The 27214-nt window shown below is 31.6% G+C and overlaps 1 protein-coding gene across 1 annotated transcript; it reads right to left on the minus strand.

Annotated features, from left to right (window-relative positions):
- LOC132734455 (protein FRA10AC1-like) lies at nucleotides 1-27129 on the minus strand. Its single transcript, XM_060721198.1, has 11 exons — nucleotides 27062-27129; nucleotides 25429-25490; nucleotides 24350-24436; nucleotides 22702-22747; nucleotides 13371-13447; nucleotides 11551-11634; nucleotides 10880-11010; nucleotides 10375-10492; nucleotides 8893-8978; nucleotides 5115-5250; nucleotides 1-671 (listed from the first exon to the last, which is right to left on the minus strand). The coding sequence occupies exons 1-11, from the start codon at nucleotides 27092-27094 to the stop codon at nucleotides 629-631; spliced, it is 903 nt and encodes a 300-aa protein (XP_060577181.1). The 5' UTR covers nucleotides 27095-27129; the 3' UTR covers nucleotides 1-628.
- Between the last annotated feature and the right edge of the window lie 85 nt (nucleotides 27130-27214).

Consider the following 27214-nt stretch of genomic DNA (forward strand, 5'->3'; position numbering starts at 1 on the left):
TATCAATAACTTTTATTGAATATGTTAACAAACGTTTCAATCATCTTTTAAATCAATACAGTATATTATTCATTTTGTTTTTGACAGTGTGTCCGTGTGATTTGAATTTTACTAAAAAAGAACATGCCAACACAGCTAACTGTTTGGTTCACAAGGCTATATCTTATCTCCTCATAATTTACATATGGTATAAAGGTAAAAGCTTTCACTAATATAGAACTTCATGTTCAAAACTCATAAAATAAAAACTACAAGTAACAAGAAAATATTCATAGGCTATCCAAAATCAGCACAAATGTTGTCGCACAATAGTGTTATCCAATGATCAAGTCTGTCAATTTAATTAGGTATTTTCATTATCTGTTCTAATTGACAATGGAATTATCTCTATTGTATCAAATTATATATTCCGGAAACGTCAAAGTTGACAAATGATTAAACAACAAATGTATCTTTTTTTCCTTTAATATTACAATCTTTATCGCAATTGCCAGAAACGATTCAATCCTGTTGAAACTTTAATCGACAGATCCTTCTATACAGCAGCCTTCCTACGTCAGTTCTAAACCACTTCCCTGTACATGTGTTATTATGCTAAACAAGTCTTACTGTCTCAACCGTCATTTCATCACAGAAACATATCAGCAAAATATTCGTCGAATTCCTCTTCCCTGAAATTATAAAGGGAATGAATGAATGATAGATAGCACGCACGCACCCACGCACGAATGTAAATGTATAATTTTTTAGAATTGATTATTTTTTATTAAGTCCAGGTGAAAATTTTCAATATGTTATTCTGGAGACACTTCAAAATACATGACATATTTATCGCCAAAGGCATCAATATGTTTATTAATGCCGAATATGAAAATTAAAAAAAAGAATGAATGTTTACTGACGAACGAAGACAAGTCAACAACAGATCAACAATCTTGCGTCTTCCAAGAGCTACCCAGGTAGTTTTCAAAGAGAGAATGATTCAAAATCTAGGCAGAATTATTATCAACACTAGCAGAGGTCAACCGACATTAACCTATGGCCATTGTGACTTCAGGCGATTTAGTTTAGTGATTTTGTAAAATCCTTTCGTGACAAGTAAGCAGTTCTTTCCTGCAATATCAAATCAAATTTAATTTGCACCTATTGTGAATGAAATTATTTTTGTTTCAAACAATACGCAGTTTATGGTATCTGTTACATATATAGCAAATATTTATGATTTTACGTTAATTCGATTTACTCTGTTGCACATTCCTTTATAATTTTGAACAATTTTCTCGTGCGTGTATAAGGGAATATATGCGTAAAAGTATCACTCGCGGTCTGTATTTGATAGAATACAATTCGTAAAATGACAGAAGAAAGCATACATATTCCCGTTCCACCCACCCTTTTTATGTTCGGTTTTATTTTTACAGTGTTTTCTTAGTTTTAGATATTTTCAGTTGATTTGATCATGACTACGCTGAAATTCGAGACAGCACTCATTCCAACAGATGTTTTTTGCAATAGACTAGAGAATTATTGTTCTTAAAATGTAATAATTCTGTCAAATACAAAGACCTAAACCTATAATATTTGTTGTTGTTGTTTAGAAGTATTTGAGAATAGAAAATAATTGATTTACTCAAGGTTTAGTGAGTTAGACAAAATAATTGAAATGATCTTGTGTTATGCGCTAAATTATAGGTTCTACTGAAGGTGGATTGAATTACAACACAATGTTCCGTTTTATGTTTTAATGTTTCTTTCTTAGTAAAGGTTTAACAACATGATAAGTACAGACAGCTTAATTGACCTTACCACCTATATATTATAAAACTTTTAGCACAGTTGATTGGACAAAGAGGAAAAGCCGCATTTTAATCTTCCAGTTACATAATTTTAAATTTGACATCTGTTATTGAAACATATAATATTTGTAACTTAACATATTTGAAATTTCACAAATTTTGTTTTGAAAATATGACCTTTTAGAAAATGATTATATATAGAAAATCATCATGCATATTTATTCTTTTTTTTTTTATAAATGAATTTGATCATTTTTCGGCACAACACTTGTACTAAATAAAATACTCAATTAAACATATGTTAAACGAAATACATGTACTTCATTATTGTAAGTGGATGTTAACTGTCATTATCCATATATAAAATAATTTGTCACAACCATTCCTGAATATATCAGATTATAAGATTGTAGAAAACCATTATGATGACTTTCAAAAAATGCTTTGAAACCTCTCTGGACTTTAATTATACAATATATATAACTATTGAATAAGCTTCGCGTGACAAATCAGTAGTGATAAGTTTAACCCATTACTGCATGAGCATTTTGTGAAAAATTGCGGTTTTCTTTAACGCTTAGACTGCTGGTGGCCACTCAATCTTATCATGCCACAAGTACAGACCAAGATCATCCGGTACATCCATGCCTTCTGATCATGGTCTGCTCTTTTACTTTTAAGTCTAAACATATTTAAAAACTATCACCCAATTATCAATATATTCCAACACCTACAAAATGATTCAATTACAGACTAATTCTATTAATGACAGTTAATAGGATCACTATCTCATGAAAAGCTTAGAAGACAAATGAAAGTAAATCAAGTACAAGTCACTGACTTATACCTGAGCCTATAGTCATTCTTAGACAGATTGAACCTACAGATAATTGGGAACAGATTAGAGTATATCTGAACAAAGTAATCAATAGAAATTCAATTACCTCTGCCAAGAAAAGGTAGAAAACATTTCATGAAAAAGCAATCATGAAATCATTTTTTTTATTCTTTTACATGTTGTTTTTCTTTTATCAAACTTCAAAACAGATACTTAATTCCTGGTAATCAAAATTAACAAACACTTCAGTCATTCAACCATAATTAATACATGAGTTCAGTGCTATATTGTCATGTCTAATACATATGCACAGTTCATGTACAAAATGCTCAAACTATCATGTTTAACACATGTGGCCAATGCTCAAATTGTCATGTTAAATACATGTTGCTAATGCTCACATTGCTATGTTTATTCACATTCAATTGTTATGTCAAATACGTGCGTCATAATTATCGTGACCAATGATCACTATGTCATGTTAGATACATGTGGACAATTCTTGTGGCCAATGCTCACTTTGTCATGTTAAATATGTGCGTCATAATTATTAAAGCCAATGATTACTATGTCATATTAAATACATGAGTCACAATACTTGTGGCCAATGCCCAACTGGCACGTTCAATACATGAGTCACAATACTTGTGGCCAATGCCCAACTGGCACGTTTCAATACATGAGTCACAATACTTGTGGCCAATGCCCAACTGGCACGTTCAATACATGAGTCACAATACTTGTGCCAATGCCCAACTGGCACGTTCAATACATGAGTCACAATACTTGTGGCCAATGCCCAACTGGCACGTTCAATACATGAGTCACAATACTTGTGGCCAATGCCCAACTGGCACGTTCAATACATGAGTCACAATACTTGTGGCCAATGCCCAACTGGCATGTTCACTTGTGGCCAATGCCCAACTGGCATGTTCAATACATGAGTCACAATACTTGTGGCCAATGCCCAACTGGCACGTTCAATACATGAGTCACAATACTTGTGGCCAATGCCCAACTTGCATGTTCAATACATGAGTCACAATACTTGTGGCCAATGCCCAACTGGCATGTTCAATACATGAGTCACAATACTTGTGGCCAATGCCCAACTGGCATGTTAAATACATGTGTTACAATACTAATGACCAATGCCCAACTGGCATGTTCAATACGAATTCATGTGTCACAATTCTTGTGGCCAATGCTCACTGTGTCATGTTAAATACGTGCATTATGCTCAATGCAAATTGTCATTTTAAATACATGTACATGAGATAAAATAATAGCTGTTTATTGTTATGTAAAATTAACATGCCACAATGTATGTGGACAATGTTCAATGTTTTAATGTAATGTTAAATACATGTGTCACAATGTCTGTGGGCAATGTTCAATGTTTTAATGTAATGTTAAATACATGTCAATATATCTGTTATAAACATTTCAAAAAAGTATGTATTATGCTGACAGTGCAATTCTTCGGTGTCATGTCAAATTATTAATTGTAACAATTCATTCTTTTTACACTTTTCATTAACTTTTTCACTATTATCAATGGATCACTTTGATGAGCAAAGGTGATATAACAGACTTTTAATATACTTATTTTGTTGAATATCATGGTCGATTTATTACTTAATTCAAGAATGTGAGATTCGTGAAATTTATGTTATTTCATATATTATAAATTACAGTATACAAACAACTGTTATATGGGAATAAGGCATGAACCAGTAACTTTGTTGCTATGGCAAAGAGAAAATATTGATTCATTAAATGATATAATAAGCGAGAAAAAATTACCACATTGACCAAGATGAAGATTGAAAGTGATAATTGTAACATACATTTATTTGCATTTATGCAAACAGAATTTACCTCTGAACTGGAAAATATGTTAGGCTATGTATAGCATGTTAAAACACATGTATATATCTAGTTTAAATGTATTGTATTTATGCTCCATTTTGTAGTAAGTTTGTGCATTTTATCAGTGATATTTGGCTTACATTTTTCAGGCTTATTATATGCTGTGCATAAAAACAGCCTTTGCTATGTACCTTGCATGTTAAATTGCAATGAAATTGAAAATTTGATTAAATATGTGGCAATGATGAATCATTAGTTCTTGGTATTTGATTTCAGTTTTTTTCCTTTTTTTGAGTCAAGGTGTTATATTTACCCCTTCAGAAAGCTGAAGATTGTTAAAGAACCCCCCCCCCCCCCCCCCCAAAAAAAAAAAAAAAATAAATAAAAAAAAATTGTTTATCGACATTTTAGTCCACTTCCTCGAAACGACGGCGTTGAATGAGGAAACAAGGGTTCTACTGTCATAAAGTTACAATATAATGAAAGTAAATTCCAAGATTATGTAGGAAAACGGAAATATACATTTTAAATTTCAATTGATCAGAGGAAATTTAGCCCAGTGAAGTTATAATCAATCAATAATAACATGTATTAACTTTAAATACCTGGATTTTTCGTCTATAACTTTAGCTGGTCCACTCCATATATTTTCAGAACTTGTAGATCCTGATGGTTCTTCATTAGTTTCTCTTTCTTCTGTTGTTTTTGCTTCATCTTCATTTACTTTACTGTGAGTTTCACCTATAAAAAAACCATGGTGATGTTTATTCATAAAACAGTTGTAAAATTAGTGTGATAATATATTTGACCTGACAAGAGTCTCTTTATTATTTGCTTGTTTTAGTGTCTAATCAATAAATTCAAATTAATCATCAACACCTCTATTATAACCAACATTTCTAAAAAAAGTTGTTTTCAGATGTGTGCATACATTATCATTATTTAGTCAATAATTAGCCAAACCATAAGCAATAATTGACAAGAGGGCAACTGCATAACTCACAAGCATACAAATTTGCTAACAACATGAGCAAGGTTACTCAAGTGCTCTAATGATTCACTTTAAGGGGGCAACTAATCTTTACCATTATATAAGTTAAAATCTTTTTCAGTCTGGAAAAAACCATTCATAATTTTAAGTTATGTTTTCAAAATATGTACTGACTGAATAGCCAACAGTGCAGACCATGATCAGATTGGCAAGGCAAAGATGTGCTGGATGATCATGGTCTGCACTGCTTGCATGGGTAAAATCGGTTGCCAATAGCAAGCTAGGGGTAAAAGAACACTAGACAAGAGGGCCATGATGGCCCTGAGATCGCTCACCTGTATATAGGCCCCCCCAGGCCAATTTTTACCCAAGGGCTTTTATTCGTTTATTTGAACAGACTTGGTAGACACCCATAAGAAGATGTTTCATGCTAAACATCTAAGTTCTAGCTTATTGGGTTTTTTAAAAGAAGATTTTTAAAGTTTTTGCTATACATATATAGTAAAAAAAACAATGACACCCCTTGGGCAGGGCCAGTTTTGACCCCCGAGCTTTTATTTGAACAAACTTTGTAGATATTTACTTAAAGATGTTTCATGCTTAATATCTAAACTCTAGCTATTTGGGTTTTTTCAAAGAAGATTTTTAAGTTTTTGCTATACACATATAAGGAAAATCAATGACCCCCCCGGGCGGGGCCAGTTTTGACCCCAGGGCTTTTATTTGAACATACTTGGTAGACACCCATTAGAACATGTTTCATGCTAAATATCATAGCTCTAGCTCTTTGAGTTCTTTAAAAGATTTTTTAAGTTTTTGGGGCGGGGCCAATTTTGACCCCAGGGCTTTTATTTGAACAAACTTGGTAGACACTCATTAGAAGATGTTTCATGCTAAATATCTTAGCTCTAGCTCTTTGAGTTCTTTAAAAGAAGATTTTTTAAGTTTTTACTATATGCATATAGGGAAAATCTATGATCCCTGGGGCGGGGCCAATTTTGACCCCAGGGCTTTTATTTGAACAAACTTGGTAGACATTCATTAGAAGACGTTTCATGCCAAATATCTAAGCTCTAGCTCTTATGGTTCTTTAAAAGAAGATTTTTTAAGTTTTTACTATATGCATATAGGGAAAATCAATGACCCCCCGGGGCGGGGCCAATTTTGACCCCAGGGCTTTAATTTGAACAAACTTGGTAGACACTCACTAGAAGATGTTTCATGCTTAATATCTTAGCTCTAGCTCTTTGGGTTCTTTAAAAGAAGATTTTTTAAGTTTTTACTATATGCATATAGGGAAAATCAATGACCCCCTGGGGCGGGGCCAATTTTGACCCCAGGGCTTTTATTTGAACAAACTTGGTAGACATTCACTAGAAGATGTTTCATGCCAAATATCTAAGCTCTAGCTCTTACGGTTCTGTAAAAGAAGATTTTTTAAGTTTTTACTATATGCATATAGGGAAAATCAATGACCCCCGGGGCGGGGCCAATTTTGACCCCAGGGCTTTTATTTGAACAAACTTGGTAAACACTCAGTAGAAGATGTTTCATGCCAAATATCTTAGCTCTAGCTCTTTGGGTTCTTTAAAAGAAGATTTTTTAAGTTTTTACTATATGCATATAGGGAAAATCAATGACCCCCTGGGGCGGGGCCAATTTTGATCCCAGGGCTTTTATTTGAACAAACTTGGTAGACACTCACTAGAAGATGTTTCATGCCAAATATCTAAGCTCTAGCTCTTAGGGTTGTTTAAAAGAAGATATTTAAAGATTTTTCTTTCGGTTGCCATGGCAACCAGAGTTCTGCATGGAATTAAATTCTTTGAACAATTTTTAAAGGTGACCACCAAAGGAACAATCCTGTGAAGTTTGGATGAAATTGGCTCAGTGGTTTATGAGGAGATGTCATTTAAAGCAAAAGTTTACGGACGGACGACGAACGGACGGACGACGGACGGACGCCGGAGGAAAAGCGATCACAAAAGCTCACCCTGTCACTTTGTGACAGGTGAGCTAAAAACCCCAGAAAATGAGATGGTACTAATGAGTATATGACCAAGATGAATCCTACAGACTGTCATTTTGTAAATCTGACAATATGTTCAGAGAAGTAAACAAACAGTTTTGATATTGTTCCATCCCTCTAAAATATCCTACTTTAAGCTGATACATAACCTTTGATCCTGGTGAGCTTTAGAATATGAAAATAATTTGTTATTCTTAATTTGTACTCCACTGTGCCAATCCTATTCACAGACAAGCACATTATCTAACACAATTTCATTCAAAACAACCTCCCCATGTGTTATGTGCTTCCATTTTTAGATAGTCTGTATACCCCATGTCAAGTATCAAGTTATCAAAATAAACTATAAACATTAGTCATATCATCATATGGGCAAGTCATATTTTTCATATAACAAAGGGAATTCAAGCGTTTCCTTTGCTTCTTAAAGAAACAAACAGTGTTTAAATTATAAAAAGAGGTCTGATATATGTAAATGTAAGTTTCAATGAACTACTTTCCAAAGTTAAGGAATTATAGTCCAGACAAGCATTATTTCTTATTCAAAAGTATGAAATGTAGAGATATCACTCTTTGACACTGCTCTTTCAAAAAGGGAGCCAATTGAAAAATTAAACAAGGTAAAAGTATGTTTCCTGGACACAGGTCTCTATCACTGTGTGAAGTTTTCTGTAAAATCCTTCAATTCTTTTCAACTTTTCTACATACAAGAGAGTGATGCATGCAAATACCAACATGGCTTTTTCTTTCATGTTTAGGTTGCAATTTCCGTTTAATTGTGTGAAAATTTCCACTTCGGATCCAAATGGATAATATGATTTCCTTGTTTTCAACTAAAACTAAGGATGGATTGAAGCTGAAGAATATTGGATGTTTGTCTGGACAGATGATGGAAGGATTGACAAGGCAAGGTGTTTCAGATTCCTTGGAGACATGACAATATAATCTATTATACATAGCAATATCATAATAATTAGTTTATGGTACCCCTCATTTTCCCTTATGCCCCTTGTTCCTTTTAAATCCTGTATTGGCCCTTTTTAATTTCTATCATTTTACTTCTTACATATTCCTCCCCTTCTTTCACCGCCCTTGTGTCCTCCCCAATTTTTAGTTCAGTGCCTTCTGGGTGCCCTATTGATGTGACTGGATTGTGTTGGGGATGTATTCTGTAAAAGTTGCCTTGCCTTGTTGATCTTCATTCTCATTTTTTATTTATATATATTTATGAGTATATATGGCAACTGAAATTATTAAGTTTGTAGCTAGACAATAAAATGAAACGAGTGTTGCTAGAAGACCATTGGCTGTTATAATTATTATAGTACTTTTATGTAAATGTGATCATTGCATAATATTGTACCTGAGTTTTGTATATCTTCTTTACTTTGTTTCTCTTTTTTAGAAGATCCCTTGTCTTTACGTTTTGATGGCTTAATTTCCTTTTTCCTAAAAAATAGAGTTATCATACTTGCAATAAATGTAAGACAAACATTCGTTTAAAAAGAAAATATATCAAAATATAAATTCAAATTTATTATCTCTTAAATCATAAAGCAACTTTGAAAGAATCTGTTCATGAACAATTGAAAGTTAAAAAAGTTAATAACAACACTGTTTGCAAGTTGTTCAATAAGATTATACAGTTTGCAACACTGTTTATTAATCCTTACCAAGTTTAATATCTTAAATAGATTTGTCCATTAAATATAACAAATACTATGCATACTTATTTCCCTTTTCCTCTCATACAATATGTATACACAAGAATATAAGCAAGATAATCCTTAACTTTCCTTTCACATAGCTAAAAAGAAAAGCCAATTGTTTTTGCAAGGGCCCAGTCCATTTTAAGGTACCATTTTAAAAAAAACTATGTATTAGTCCCCTGCGTAGAAATGGCTATGAAAATGGTAAGGGTTTTTTACTTGGGGAAAAAACTGAGGGAAAACAATGTTTTAAGTGTGATTTTGTTTTTGTAATGGGGAATTTTTTTGAAAAAAACAGAAAAAAATTTTCCACTTTTCCTATATATTAAAATTTAATTTAGAAAAATCAGGGCACAGTCCCGTAAAAAAAAACATATTTTTTTAATGTTATTTTTGATTTTTCCGTTTGGCCCAAAACATCCCCATTTTATGGATGTGAATTTAAAAGGAGATTCCCCAAAAGAAATTTATTACTTTTAAAAAACATGTATATTATTTAAACCCGATTTAAATAACTGCCATTTTGGGTTATTATTTTGGGCCCAATCAAATCACATTAGCCCCCGTCCATAAGACTTGGAAGGCCTTGGGCAAAACGTATTACACCGTCCGAAACTAGGGAAATTTACCTCATCATTTAAATGATAATTATATTTCTACAATAACGTCAAAATTTGCTCTTAAAAAATGAAAAATTAATTTGGAATCTTTATTTGGTTGGGTTTTTCCATGTCACGCCAATGATTTAATGTTTATTTTTGCCTAAAATGATGATTGAAGACCTCCAGTATTCCTCCCTTCAATGTTTCTGGTTCAAGCCAGCATTTGAGTCAAACCACAAACCTTCCCTAAATCTATCTTGATAGCTTCTTCAACATCCTGTTTGTTTACAGCTTTATGCATATTGGCTGACTGCTATGCAGGGATAATACATAGTTACTAAAATAGATCTGGTTTAAATATGGTTTTGTTTGTGAGCAGTTATTAATAGAATAGGTAGCGCTAAACATTTCACTGCCAGAAAAAGGAAAGGTCCATTTGCACCCACAGCAGTTAAAGGGGCTTGTAAAATAACATCAGTATCCATTTCAACAAGATCCCTACTCCTGAACTGATTCATTATAGTAAAATTATACATACTGAGTTTAATAAGGGCATTTTTCTTCTGTCCATCCTCAATGTAAGCAAAGTTCACCTCCCAGCTTCTTAATCCTTCACATTCACTGCATTTCTTGTTACCACAAATAAATTGACCTATGTTATACAGACAAAAAGAAAATGTGAATTACTTTTTATAATTAAAATAAAAATATTCTGTGGTCATGTAACTGCTATTGTATTAAAATTGTATAAATTTTCTAGACTTATATCATTATTTTTAAATCAACTGCTTGAACAGGAGGTTTAGAGGAAATACAAAATGAAACACTTGAATATTTAAGGAGTAAATACAACATCAAACAATAAAATATCAAACAGTTGAAGGTTAGGATGAAATACAACAACAAACAGAATAGCCCTAAATTCCATTCAACTTGGAAACTTAACAAAAGCACCATATGTAGTGTTAACCTCTGTTTTTTAAGGGCAACGATTATTTTTCATAACAAATGTAAGTTACAATTATTCAAATTATACAACCTTTGCCCATCTGCACCTCCTTTTCTATTCTCCATCTCATAGCAACTTTATTCTCTTTGTATCTGCTTAAATCTGCTATACAGTACTCTTTAAATAGCTTATCATAATACTTCTTTGCCAGTCTTTTTGACCTGTACATAAATAAAACAAAAACAGTACAGTCAAACCTGTGTTAACAGCCCACCTCCAAATACACTTTCATAATATAGAAATATTGTCTTTTAACTTACCCCATTTGTTATATAGAATGATTTCTTCCCTTGGACATTATAATGCATATTTGCTACCTCTGGACACATGATATTTGCTAACCATGGAATTTTAAAAACCCATGGCATACACGTAATTTTTTGTTGCTACACATGAAATTTTTAACTACCCTGGACATACAAACATTTTGATACACACGGAATTTTAAATAACCCTTGATATAAGGCCTTTTTGCTACACATGGAACTAATTTAATAACTCTACACATGGACACTACCCTTAGACATATACACTAATCCAAGAGTCATATGGATTGTTTGCTACCCTTGGACTTACCCTTGTTTTTACTTTCCTGGACATACAGACTGAACACATAGATAATCTGCTACCTTTAAGATAAACAGACTGAGCATTTTTTTAAAATATGTTGAATTTTATTATCATCTACAAAAATGACATACCAATTTTCATCTGGATCATCTTCTTCAGTCCACAAGAATCTATGATTCTCCCTTATCACATCCATGTCTGTTTTATCTTTTGATCTAAATAGAAGGTAAAAAGTCATCAAAATAAAATAATCATAATTAAGGTCAAAGGTTTTTGATATAAGCATGCAATTCATGAATATGGTGTAAATATCTTATAACATTAAACATCATTTTTAAGTTGAGGTTTGGTTACACAATTTATAGTCTCTTTGTAACCAATACATTGTAGTAATCTTTGCCGAAAATAAAAATTATATTAATATTATTTTTAAACCATACGTCAAATTAATAGGAAAATTAAAGGACTTTTTTAAAGCTTCAATAAAGGTTGTGAGTATCTCTGTTGATAATTTCACAACACATGGTTTGAATCTGGCAAGCAACTCTCAGAATAACTAAATGTGTCAAAACACACAGAGCACATGGTATGGATAAATGATTAAACCAGCACTGGTTACTATGGTGACTGTAGAGTTTTACAAGAATATCATGTATGTACTTTGTTCATTAATTTTAGCAGGAGTGGACACTCAGCCCTTACATGTAACTTACTGAGTTCATGTAATGGTTTTGCCCATCTTTGAAACATTCCATTAAAATGTTTAAGTTTCAGAATTTCAATATCAAGATGCAAAAATTGGGCTAACAGTATAGAGCTTGATTATCCTACATGGATGAGCTACTGACCTGGCTTTTTAATGTCAGAAAAGACTTATCACTGATTTTTGCTTTCCACAGACTAAGGGCTAAAGTGAACTTATTACCGGTACCTATAGTTGGATATCTTCTTTGAACAAGAAAGAATCCAAAATCTCTAGAGGGATTCGAACCCATTGCACTGAGGCATCGGACCAGAGATTCTAAATCACCTTCCTTGACCATTGGCCAAGAAGGCCTATCCCTTGAATTAGAAGTACTGCCATGCCGATGCACCTAATATGGGAAGCGTTAATGTTTTTTCAAAAGAGTACACATTTTTTTAAAGGAACAGTTTCTCAATTCTAAGGATGGTTATTGTACCTGTAGTATATGAAAACTAAGATTTGCACTCAACATTTTGTGCTTTTGTTTGTAATTCTCTTTATGCAGTGTGTTTATTGTTTTAATCCCCTAAAAATACAATCAGTAGGTCTGGACTTAATTATTGTTTTGATTTGTGTTAATTGTTTTAATCTCCTGGAAATGCCATCAGTAGGTCTGGAGTTAATTATTGTTTACACCCCCTGGAAATTTTTTCATCAAATATATAATTTATTATTTCCATGACATCTAAGAGTGCTTTTGAATAATAAAATTAATCCATCTTAAGTAAAAAAAATAGTTAACTATTTTTTATTTTTTTAGTAAAAACATTTGAATCGAGTAATATGCTATGTAAAGAACAAAACGGAATAATAAGTTTTATGCACATACAAATAAACCGTCTCTGAGGTACAAGTACAGTATTCTTTGAGCAAGCTTCAATTTTTCACTGTATATATGGCATTGTATAAGAAGTATTTCAGCCAATTAGAACACTTAAGTGACTCTGAACAAAGTTTATATGAAAAAATAATCTTGTAAAGTGCAGAATTAACGCAGGAGCATAAATATTTTCTAGGAGTTCCCTGGGGATCCCTGGGGATCACACTAGGAGCTCCCTGGGATCACACTAGGAGCTCCCTGGGGATCACACTAGGAGCTCCTTAGGGATCACATAAATTTCCTGTAAATAACAACATCATGGGCATTGCCAGTCCTTCAGTACTGAATGAAACTATGGTGAAATAGATTACAAAAAGATTACTCACCTATCACGCTGGAAATCTGTTTTCTGGCCACAGTAATATGTTAAATAGTTGTTTATCAGTAACTTATGACGGTCGAACTTGCTAAAGTTAAGGGAAAGTAACTTCTTACATACACAAATACAATGTAGTATAAAAATTAGTTATCTTATTTTCATTTTACATACAGTATGTTTGAGCTCTGAAAATCAATTATAAACAAGAGCTGTCAGTAGAATAGCAAACTTAACTACTTTCAGTGCTAGATAGTAAAACAAGAGCCCGAATAAAGTAGGAATTTATAAAAATAGCAAGATTTCATTTAAATGAATACATGACACAGTTTACCTGTGTCTCAGATAATGGCCAAAGAACTTCTTTTAGTTCTTTTTAACACTAGTTCATAGAGGGCCATAATCAGAGCTGCATCAGTACTAAGGGTGTAGTACTTAAGTACCAGTACCAGTACTTGGCAAATTATGCAGTACCATTACCAGTACCAGTACTAGATTTTAGCTTGGTACTGCAGTACCAGTACTTTTTTGGGGGAAGTGATTAAGTATCAGTACCATTACTTTTATATATTCACCAAAGTTTGAATAAATACACAGTGTCAAACATATAACCAAAGTTTGAATAAATAATAAATAGAGAATCTACACAGTGTCAAACAAATAATTGCAAATATTATTCAGCAAAGAAATAAAATCATAATTTACTTTAAAGCAGCATGTAGCCAGATTCATGCAAATATTAATGAACATTTTTTAAATGTATTTGAATGTGTAATATTGTGAAGTAACAAAAAGGGAGCAATGTACACATTATCAATGGCACTTACAAACCACGTAAATTACCAAAAAGTGGTCAAAATATACATAAATAACCTTTCCCGGGTGTAGATTTTCCAGGGTAAGCCTGGAAGAGAGGCTGGTAAACCCTGGAAAACTATGGAAAAGCATGGAATTTCATGGAAATTCATGGAAAATTGGTATTTTTTCCATGCTATGTGGACTTTTTTTGTCCAGCCATTTCCAGCATTGCTGGAATAGGCTGGAAATTGGCTGGACATTTGTGGTAAAAGCCTGGAAAACCATGGACTTTACTTCCATGTAGCATGGAAAGTGGAACTTAGATTTTTTTGATGCTGGAAATGTGTTAAACTTTCTCTAAGTATGCTGGAAAAAACTTGTAAAAAATTTACAGAAATCTTACTTTATATATTCAGCACAATATTGTAAACTTACGAAGAAAATATACAATCATCATTTATTTTAATGCAAGTTACTGTAAATGATTTGAAATTTGACACTTTATACTTTTTATGTAGTTGAAAAAGGGTATCTCATAAAAAATGTCTATGCTAAAGACATAAATGAATTGATTGTTCAAAATACATATTATTATTTAAATAAATCTACATGAAGTTATGTACAATGAAATAATATCCATTTAATTACAGGCTTTAAGTTTAACTATAAATTAATTAAAGTCTGTGATTAAATCATTCAGACACTATAATAATCAAGATGATAGGGATTGCATTGCTTGCCATTTTTAAATTGTAAGAATTCATGTTTTTGGATAACAATAAATAAATAAACAAAAAACAGTGCATGAAAGAATCTCATATATATTCTATATTAAATTGACCAATATTTAGGAAAATAAATACTACATCCACTGAGATTTTACGCTACACAGATCAGAGCTCTGATAAAACTCATTGACCAGCATTTTCTAACCATCTGTGCATGACTAATTTACTCCACTGGTCATTTCAGATCAGGCTGTTCCATGTGATTATTTTGGGGAGAGATAACATTATAAATTTCATATGAAGAATGTGTCTAGAAGGACATTGCAATCATTTTTGTACAAAAATTTGTAATGATCTTTAAAATCTATATATCAATTAGCTATTTCATATTTTCTTTCACGCTCAAAGAATATAAGTTAAAATGATGAGCAGATTAACCCTGCTTTACATAATGATAGACCTGTCCTGAGTAACTGTTGTAAATTTTGAATTCTAAGATATCTGGGTCAGCAAAGAGTGCATTGAAATTACAGAGGATGTACTTGATATTTTAGCAGTTTTGGAGATATTGTTTTGTTTAAGACTTTAAAGTGTTTAAGTATTGGTAATACCGTCACATAGGACAGACAGGGGTCAGTGAACAATATTCATGCTTGTAATAACAGTGATAAAAACAAGTGTTATAAGTACCTCAAAAGTAGTGAACTAAAAATTGGAACGCTTAACGTCTGTGGTATTAAATCAAGATCGAACTTCCCAGAATTTATAGATTTAGTATCAAACTATGATATTTTTTGTTGTACAGAATGTAAAATTGCAAACTATGATGAAATAAACATTGATAATTATGTATTTCTAAGCCAGCCTAGAAAACAAGCATCATTGAGACGCTCTGGTGGAGTGGGGGCTTTTATCAAAAATGATATTAGTAAACATGTTGAAAAAATCGATTCTACATCAGATTACGTATTTTGGATCAAGATAAATAAAAAACCATTTCAGTCAAATAAATGCTTGATATTACAATGTATTAGGTATTGTGTATATCCCACCAGAGTCCTCAAGATTCTTCAACCAAGATGAATTATTAATTTTTGAAAACGAAGTTGTTGATATGTGTAACTCTTATGGAAATGTTATGTTAACTGGTGATGCTAATGCTCATATTGGATTGTTGCAGGATTTCTCAGAACCAGACGCATTTTTGTCAAGCTTTTTTGATTTTGATGAAAATATGGTTGATTTTTTTAATCAGACGGATGTGTTAAGAAGTTTAGGCATAAATGTAAATAGAGCGTCCAAAGACCTTAATATTAATAATTTAGGTAGAAAACTAGTTGATGTTTGTATAAATAATAACTTGTATATACTCAATGGTAGATTTGGGATTGATAGCCTTGAAGCGGCTTGTACATTTAAAAATAACTCCGTTATAGATTACACTATAGCCTCTGCAAACTTATTAAAATATCTCAAAGATTTCTACATTACTGAACTTGATAGCATTTTTTCCGATGGCCACTCACTTCTTACAACAATTATCGGATCTGACACAGAGGTCTTAAATAATAGTAGTTCAGATGTTAGCGAAACCGAAGCAAGTCCCCAGCACTTTAAATGGCAATCAGATAAAAGTATAGAATTTGTACAAAACATAGACCAAGAACATGTATCACATATTTTAAACCTTCTAGAAAATTTTCCTTCGGAGGAATCTGCGCAATCACCGTTTCTAGATGATATCATGCAAAACATTTCAATTATTTTTGGAAACTCCGCCAAGAGCACATTTCATACTAGTAATGTACAATCTCAAATGCGTAAAAAACAAACGCAAAACAAATTACGAATCAAAAACAAAGCCTGGTTCGGGCCTCACTGCAGAAGTAAAAAATCCCAATATAACCGTGCACGTAAAGCATACAAAGAAAATAATAACCCGCATAACCGAAACTTACTCAACCGCGCAAGCAAGGAGTATAAACGCACGATGAAGTATTACATAAATAAACATAATTTTATCAATGAATCGAAATTGCGTAAATTGAAAAAAGTGACCCCAAAGGTTATTGGACGTTTTTAAATTCCATAAATCGTAATAAAGACATAAAAACCCCAAATTTACAAGAATTTCGTGATTATTTTGAAAAAGTAAATAAACCATCTTGAAAATAGCAGCTATATGGCCGATGAAAACCGATATGAATTACGAAAATGAAATATTAAATTCACAAATTACGCATTCCGAAATAAGCAAAGCTATTATAAAATGTAAAAATGGTAAAGCATATAGTAGATCCGATTCCATATCAAACGAATATATTAAAAGCACTAAGAATATTATGCTACCAATCTATGCAAAACTTTTCAACAAGATATTGGATACTGGTATTATCCCTAGCACTTGGTCAGAGGGTTACATTATTCCAATCTATAAAGGAAAAGGTTCGAAACTTTCCCCGGAAAACTATAGACCCATTACGATTTTATCCTGTCTCTCAAAATATTCACTAGTGTCCTAAATGATAGACTGACAAGGTTTGTCGAAACAAATAACCTGATCCATGGAAATCAAACTGCCTTTAGAAAAAATATGTCAACTCTTGATCATGTGTTTACATTGAATTTTCTCATAGAAATTTTTAAAAAAACATAAACAAAAACTATATGTCGGATTCATTGATTTCTCTCGTGCATTTGATAATTTACCACGTGCGCAACTTTTTTCCAAAAATTAATCGATACTGAAATAAAACGGAAAATTCCTGAGACTAATATCCGCAATATGTATAAAGGGGTTAAATCTTGTATCCAGTTAAATGGCAATACTTCAGCAATGTTCTCGTGCGATATTGGGGTCCGTCAAGGGGAAAATTTGTCCCCACTTTATTTTCCCTGTATCTTAATGACCTTTTAGCTTACTTGACATCAAAAGGCAATTCTGGGATTACATTAGACTACGCATCCGACGAGAAACATAGAAACTCTAACTATCCTAGCTCTTCTCTTCGCGGACGATACTATTATTCTGGCGCGAAAACCCTCAAGATTTTTCAGAAATGCTTAAATGATTTCTACTCGTACTGCAACGAATGGAAACTGCAAATAAATACAGAAAAAAACGAAAGTTATTGTTTTCGGCTCGAATAAACGCGGTACTCGTAACCTAACATTTTTACATAAATAATCATCCTATTGAGATAACAGAACAATATAAGTATCTGGGAGTTGTTTTTAGTCAGACTGGCAAATTTAACAAAGCACGTGACCATATTATAACTCAAGCAAAAAAGGCGATGCATTTGTTATACAAACGTTTTTTAACCTAAATCTACCTTTAGATCTTCAGCTTAAATTATTTGATAACACAATCTTACCCATACTCACATTTTCAAGCGAAATATGGGGTATAGAAAATAACAACGACATAGAAAAGGTTCATTTAGATTTTCTAAAGAAAAATTACAAATACAAGGAAAAGTACCCCCCGCTTATATGTTATATGGGGAATTGGGGCGTTATCCCTTGCAAATAAATATCAATACAAAAATAATTCGGTTTTGGAATATTTTAAAAACAAATGATTCGAATAAATATTCAAATATTATTTACAAAATAATGATTCAAAGTGATAACTCCTACAGATGGCTAAATTCAGTAAAAGATATTTTAAACAATACAGGTTTCCCCTATCTATTCTTGAATCAAGAAGATATCACTATAAAAAATATCCATTTACTAATAAAGCAAGTGCTAGTAGATCAATTTATAACAGATTGGAATGGAAAATTACAAGCCTCAAACAAAGGAAAATTATATTATTTGTATAAACAAGAACATAAAGAGAAGACTATTAACAATATTACCGAAAAACTTGTACATACCGCTTCTTAAATTTCGTACAGCTAATCACCGTCTTCCGATAGAAATTCTAAGATATAACAATACTCCATACAACAAGCGTATCTGCGAAGAGTGCCGAACACTTGGAGACGAATTTCACGCAATTATGTCCTGTAAACGTTTTACTGTCATAAGGAAAAAATATATCCCAGAATATTATTATAAACATCCAAATGTAATCAAGTATAATGAATTGTTAAATAGTACCGACTATGCTACCTTGAAATCTTTAAGTATGTTTGTTTCATATATTTTGAAACAATAAGTTGCTTTCTTCTTATAAATAAAATTAAACAACTTGCCAGGTAAAATTTACTCTGATTGGTCAACGCTACCGACTAAATCCACTTTATGAATGAAATTCCTAGACTGACATGATTACTACAAAATAATCGTGCAACACAATAGTAAATCGTGTCTTTGTATTTATACAGTTATTTGAGATTATTACGAACGTATAGATACTGTTAGTTTTATTCTAATGTCTCCAATTTTTATTTTTTTATAGTATGAAAACTGCTAGATATAAAGTACTAGTTGGGAGAAATTGACTTGTATAATTCTTCTAAATAGAACTTATTTGTGTACATGCAAAAATGCCCGGTTTTTACACTGTTCCCCTGGTAAAGGCTATTTAATCAAAACTTTCATAACATTAGACACGTTATTCTTATAAACTGTTGTTTTCGAAATATTTTTTGCATGTCTCGTTCTATATAAATTGTTAACCCACATATGTTATAATACTGATATTATTTGTAAATTGTCTGTTGTTACATTATATGTAATCTTGACAAAATAAAGAAATATTGTATTGTATTGTATTGTATTGATAACAATAAGAATCACCTGGGAAAAGGAGATATACAACAGAATCAGGTATTTATAAACCTTAAGTTACATCAATGCAGAAACAGGTTATATATCAAACTATCAACATTTGTAACAAGAGATCAAGGTTGTTTTTATATTTTCAACTTCATGCATTTGTTTTTTCTGATAATTGTTTTTAATCTATACATGTATAATCTTTAAAATATAAATTATTCAATGATTTCTTTATAATGTATAATTGTTAAAATGACAATTGTTAGTAGATCTTTTTCATTTCCTACAAATAAAACAAATTAAATCAATTTGATTTAATAGGACTAAATGGTACAATCAGTAGTTTTGAACAGCTGAACAGGGTCATCATAATCATTTGTTATTTCCATGTATGTGTTGTGTTTTCAATGGAACAATCTAAAATTACATGTTACATTATACAATTACATAACTTGCAGGCTGGGACATAAGTGCTGACTGTGAGAATTACCAACAGTGTTTAATAATGATGTGCAGTATTAATCCTGAAAAGGTATATTTTTAAATCTCAATACGACTGTACTTTTTTATTCCATGTCTTTTCTTGAAAAAATAAATACTGGGTGATAAATATTGTCCCAAATTTACTTAATTCTTATACATGTACAGAGAAATTCTTAAACACTTGTGCACTTTGAAATAAGATATACTGCATGCTTTAGTATTTTTGAATATGCATAAGCATAGTTAATATTTAATAGTTAATACATTTGAAACATTAGATTTGATGTTATTAAAACATACCAAATATAACTGCAAAATATTTATATGCAATAAAACATAAGTCATTACCACATCTGTGTTAAATTTATTATGAATTTTTTCTTTAAAGGTGAGCACAACCACAAGAAGTTCTAGGAAACATAGGTAGAGGACTGAAAATGGACATCAATATAAGAAATAGTAATTTAAATAATCAGAAACACTTGAAACAAATCTAAGATTAAAACAGTTTATCATTGACAGATTAAGAGCAAAATAATTGCTAAAATTTATAAGACAACCAGAACCTAGCTATCAAACCTGCAGCTAGAAAAATAACTGTTTGTGCTATAGTGAATGTAGGATGTTCTATTCTGTATTTGGACTAAAGGATATGTATTAAATTTTGTGAAAGAAATATGTGATCATGTTAAACTAATAAAAATTCCACCCCAAACATTCCTGTGCTGAATTTCTTCAGAGAATTTTAAATTTTAAGAACATTCAGGGATGCTGGAATTAGGCTGGATTTTTTTCCATGTTATTCCATCAAGGCTGGACTATTTACCATGGTAAAAAGTCCAGCCTCTTTGGTTGGCAGACACATGGAATACCCTGGAAAAAAATCCATACTTTTGTTCCAATACTCCATGTACATGGAAAAGCATGGAATAAAGTCCATGCTTTTCCATGGAAAACATGGAAAATGTTCCATGCAGCATGGAAAATGTTCCATGTTTTTTCCCTGTTTTTCCAGCCCATTTTTTCTCAGCTTCAGGCTGGAAAAGGCTGGAAAATTTTGTTCCAATACTCCAGCCTCTTATTTTCCATGGAAATCCCTGGAAAAGCATGGACTTTTTACACCCGGGTTACTGCGTTAGTAACTCATTAGAAATATAGTTGAAATATGGAAAAATTAGTCATTACTTACACATAATATGTAAAATATTACTTGAATCTTGAAACTTTTTACTGTTCCTTACATATTAGTACATTTTTCTCAAGTTTGATTTTATTGAAATATTTTGACTCATCTGGAGGCATGTAGCTTTAAAGATAGCATAACATTTTTACAACTTGTTTTAACATACTTTTTACAAACAATTTTTACAATATATATTCATGTCATATCTTATTGTTTAGTAACCACTCAACTGTAATACAATGCAATCATCTTTCATTTAAAACACAACAGTCTTTTGTTGCCTTTCACACCTTTACACCTCTTTTCAATTTATATTAAAGTAAATAAGAACTTTTTATGGTGCTAACAATATCACTTGAAATAGGATTATTTAGAATAGAAGCAATTAATTAGTGATTATTTTGCTCTTTTACTAGTAAATACAAAGTATTAAAAGATTGTAATAAGAATATTTTAGGGTTAAGAGTTATTGAGTCTGTTTATGTCAATTTCATTTTTACTTGAAGTCTTTGGTGTTTTTTTATGTTGAATACTATGTTAACATTTGAAGGAATATTGCAGCAAATTATCTATAGATTAGATATCTTACTTTTTTACTGAAATAAAATAATAAATAATAATAATAATAATAAAAACTGAAATAATACAGCTTTATTTTATGAGAAAAAATGATGCTATTTTTATTAAAACCAAAAGTACTGCATTGTAACACAGTAGCAGTACCACTTTTTAAGACAGTAATGCAGTACCAGTAGTAGCAAATTTTTGTAAGAGTCATTCAGTATCAGTACCAGTACTTGCAAAATCGCTGCAGTACGTACTGCAGTACCATTACCAGTACCAGTAATGCAGCTCTGGCCATAATATATAATTCAGTAAAATCAATGTCAGAGTTATTTGACATTTTAGACATGAAAGGACAGAGAATATTTTTCCAAGATATGTGTACCAATTGATCCAATAACTTATGTATAAATATTTAGCTCATTCCCTCATACTGTTTTTCCAGAATAATCATTTAAGCGTGAAAAAAGACCAGAAAATGAAACAGCGTTTCCACGTTTTTCTCTCAAATTTGACTCAAAATTACTGTGTAATTAATTTTCAATTTAGTTCAGAGTAAATTTCTTTGTTATCTTTTGCAGAGTTTTCCATTATAAGTGCTTCATTTGGTATTTGTAAGATTTTCAAATTTTATGTTTTTTTGCACTAAGACCTCAGTGGAGTTCCTTTGAATTTATAGTTACATAATCATTGTTAAAATTCAGCAAAAAGTTTACATATTCATAAATATAACAATTAAATCATATTTAGCTGCCAGGATGACTTGCATGATTTTCAAAAACAACTCCTGGAGGCAAAGCTGTTTTAATCATGATTATATCACTCGAGTAAATCAACAGGAAAGTAAAGGATACAGCATCCATACTGACTATCCTGTGACTCATTATACGTCCCTCTTCTCTGAAAACAAACAACAAAATATAATTCAAGAGGCCCACCTCACAGCTCACCTTAATTAATGGACATGTACACAGAAAAACAAAAACAAAATATAATACAAGAGGCCCAACTGGCAATTTATTGCTCACCTCAGTAAATGGACATGGTGACAGAAAAACAAAAACAAAATAGTATAATACAAGAGGTCCATGTGGTCTTTTATTGCTCACCTCAGTTGACATGTACACAGAAATACAAAATTTAATACAAGAGACCCAAGTGAACTTTCATTGCTAGTATTGACAGAAAAACAAAAACAAAATATTATACAAGGGGCCTTAGTGCCATTTTATTGCTCACCTCAGTTAATGAACATGTAAACAAAAAACAAAATATAAAACAAGAGGTCAATGTGGGCCTTAATTGCTCAACTCAGTAAATGGACATGTAGATAGAAAAACAAAAACAAAATATAATACAAAAAAAAACCTAAGTGGGATTTTATTGCTCACCTCAATATATGGACATGTAGACAGTAGTTTCTAAAGCACTTGATTGCAGAGAATATTTTAATACTGGTAATGAAAGTAACCATCAGGACTGAACGGGACCATTCTAAATATATTAAATGAACTTATCCACCATTAAATCTGGACAAATGTTATTCTGGGTTTAATTTCACACTGCCTCCGTGGTCGAGGGGTTAGAGTCGATGACTTCTAATCCAGTTACCTCTCTGGCGTGGGTTCGATCCCCGGGAGATGCTTTGGTAGTTTAGCGCGGAGGAAGGTAGTCTAGTACTGGTGTAACTCTCCAGGAACGATGGTTAGGAAACTACCCGCCTATATGACTGAAATACTGTTGAGAAAAGGCGTAAAATGAAGCAAACAAACAAACAAACAAAATTTCACACTATGGACTACTGAATAGCTAACAGGACAGACCATGCTGAAACACTACAGCTAAATGCCGACTGATCATGGTCTGCACTAGCCTCATAGGTAGAATATGTTGTTGCTAACAGGCTAATTTAAAGGTTAAAGATTTTTTTCACTTTCTTTTTCTAATTTTGTAAAAAGCATCATGGCTAATTTGGTGTGAATTCTGCCTCTAGTTTCAAATATATTTGTCATGAGATTTAAGATACAATCAATTCATATATTAAATTTTGATGATATATTTAAAGGCACATTATGCCACAGAAACAATAACAATCATTCCTCTTTTACAAGGGCAACTATGAGTATTATATTGTTTAAATAATAGATTTAGAGCAATTTAGATGCTTTTCACATGAAGTAACATGTCCTTAATGTGAATTTTTTTGTCATAAAAGGTAGTAAGCAAAATGTAAACATAGACATATTTTGACCTCCATACAAAATAGTAAATCAGTCCATAACTGTACAAATTGTCAAAAGGCACAAAAGCATATGATGCCATGTTTCAGGTAATTGGCCACAGAGTTACTTTTTGTTAACTATATCAGAACACCAAAAATAAAACGGTTTTGAGAAAATAAAGTAAAAGCATAATGAGCCTTTAACTGTTGTTATTTTATCAATCTAAGAATCTGAATTAACTTGTAGACTAGTGGTGAAATTTATAAGACTTAGTTCATACTTGTTGTATTCATCTTCGAGTTCTCGCTTGTGACCTTTCTTTGAGCTTTTCTTCTTTTCCTTTTTTGCAAGGTCTTCATATTTCCTTCTACAAAATAAGTATATAGTATGCATGTAGGCAGAATGACTAAGTAGCTAACATATCAGACTAGTAATCTAAGGATTGTTAAGCCGCGTGGTTTCAAACCCAATTAGGGGCAAGCTGTTGTTTCCTTAATTAAGCAAGTTCTTTACAATTCTTGCTAAGTACTGGTTGGTTCCAGGAACAGATACCACAGTGTGTCTGTAAGCATATACCTTCTTACACTATCAAGCTAAAATAAATTCTGTCAAATGTTAGAACATGGTCATTTTACTATTTAAGTCAATAAAATAGCTTTATGTCTTCAGCAGAGACAAAAAATATTTTGGTTTGAGTCAGAGTGAGAGGTGGAGATCTTGCCTATCCATAAAGTAACATATGATATGAGCCGCGTCATGACAAAACCAACATAATGCATTTGCGACCAGCATAGATCCAGACCAGCCTGCTCCTCCCCGCAGTCTGATCAGGATCCATGCTGTTCGCTATCAGTTTCTGTTCTTGTAATAGGGTTGGTAAGCAAACAGCATGGATCAAGATCCACTTGATCCATGCTGGTCGCAAACACATTATGTTGGTTTTATCGTGACGCGACTAATATGATATATATATCTCGACAGTTTAAACCACATTGAGTTGAACTGTATCTTATAATCTAAATGTAACTCAGAGAGTAAAATTTTTAACAATTATAAGTCTATAAGCAAATAATGTACCCTTTATATTTGCCTTATTGTAGATGCCATATTCATAAAATGTATGTATAAATATTACCGGTATGTGGTTTTGTATGTGAGTATATCAAAAGTAGACAACATAAATAAGAAATAAGAGACGCTTTTTAAGTGTGTTTTATGACTTCAAGTGTAATATTGGATATAAACTCTTTACAACAGCTGGTGCACTATATACTTTCCAAGCATGCATATTATTACACATTTATATAATCAGTTTCATATTACAATCATACAATGTATAATTATATAAAACATGTATACCTTTTTCTTTCAGATTCACTGTCAAACTCAAACTCAGAATCATAACTTCCAGCTTGGTGAGCCTAAAACAGGAATAATATCATTCAGAATAACACATATAAAAGGCACAATATGCCTCAGAAGTGATTAAATTTTTTCTTCTTTTTAAATGGCAAACATGAATTATATAACATTTAAATTATTGTTTTAGAGAATTGTTAGATGCTTATTACCTGAAGAAAGTAGCGCTGAATGTGAAATAATTTGTCATAATGAAAAGAAGAAAAATGTAAACAAATTAGTGTATACACTTCCATACAAAATACTAAATCACTGTATATTTTATTGCAAAAAAGCAGCAGAAGCAAAATATTTAAATTTTAAGCTCAGAAAATTGGGCAAACATTGACTATTTATTTAAGAAAACTTTAAAAGGGAACCCAAAATGAAAAGCTTTTGTGAAATTAAAATAAAAGCATATCTGTGACATATTGGGCCTTTTAGACTTTACAGAGAGAGGAGATTAATTGCCCATACACAAAATAGCACAAACATCTCATCAGCACTGGAGTCCAGTGGACTAAGATATTTAGTATTATGACTTTGTATACCCGGTAATTATGTTATTATTATTGCAATTTCACCAAGTGTCATACCTAAATTTAAGCAGAAAATAACAGCAAACTTGAATCTAAGTATGTGTTGTCTCGATTTTCAGTGGTCATTATAATTGAGTGAAATACCTGTAGACTGACTCAGGTAGAAAAGAGGACTGAAAGAGGTGGATTAAAACAGGATTTAAATGAGGTGGTGGACTTTACTTGTGGATCATTAAGAAAAGAAAATTTTGTTCTTTTAAAAATTGGTCTTAAAGCGGACTGATCTTAAATCCCAGGTGCAGACATAAGTGGATTGTACTGTACATGTATACAAATTCACCTCCTGGTGTACATATTCGTCACACTATAAGGAGCATCCAAATTATAAATAATAATTATTCTATCACAACTGACATGTAAAAAATTTCTTCTTGTAAAAAGATTTTCGTGAATGCTATCACAATCAGTGTCCACTCATAATCTTCACTGTACTGAATTTATGTGGTATCCAACACAGGTGCTAGTTGCATTAATTTGACCTAAAATGTGTTTGACCTTGTTATTTATACAATAAAATATCAATATATTAAAAAAAAAAAAAAAAAAAAAATTTTTTTTCACTGTTATATTTTTATAGACTATAATAATATAACAGTGAAAATTTTTTTTTTTTTTTTTTTTTTTTTTTAATATATTGATATTTTATTGTATAAATAACAAGGTCAAACACATTTAACACATTTTAGGTCAAAAAAAATTTTTTTAATTTTTTTTTTTTAATATATTGATATTTTATTGTATAAATATCAAGGTCAAACACATTTTAGGTCAAATCAATGCAACTAGCACCTGTGGTATCCAAGAGAAGAAGTTGGTTAGAAATTATTATTATTATTAATGTGTACACTCCTGCTGCAACATTTACCAAGTAAATTTTGTAACAGTCAAGGAATCAAGATCACGTCATATAACATGTAAATAAAGTATTGACTGATTCATTTTGATCTGGATATTATCTAATTTCATTAAGTACATAAAATAACAGAAAAACTTACTAATCTCTTTGGGTTAGAAAAATTGTCAGCCATTCTATTTTCACTTTACTTTTGGACTTGTCTATTCTGCAATAGGTGAGTAGGGCATTACAGTCATAGTTCAGATAGAATTATACGTATAAATAAAAGGAAATTAAAAAGTATTCAGCTTTA

Source organism: Ruditapes philippinarum, unplaced genomic scaffold (assembly GCF_026571515.1).
Source record: "Ruditapes philippinarum isolate M1 unplaced genomic scaffold, ASM2657151v2 ctg216_1_1_1_1, whole genome shotgun sequence".
NCBI lineage: Eukaryota > Metazoa > Mollusca > Bivalvia > Venerida > Veneridae > Ruditapes > Ruditapes philippinarum.

Coding starts and splice junctions, on each gene's coding strand:
- LOC132734455 (XM_060721198.1), bottom strand. CDS start 27,094: ATGGCTGACAATTTTTCTAACCCAAAGAGATTA. Junction 22,748..24,349: donor CTCGAAGATGAATACAACAA/GTATGAACTAAG, acceptor GTTTGTTTTCAG/AGAAGAGGGACGTATAATGA. Junction 8,979..10,374: donor GCCCTTATTAAACTCAGTAT/GTATAATTTTAC, acceptor TCTATTTTTTAG/GAAAAAGGAAATTAAGCCAT.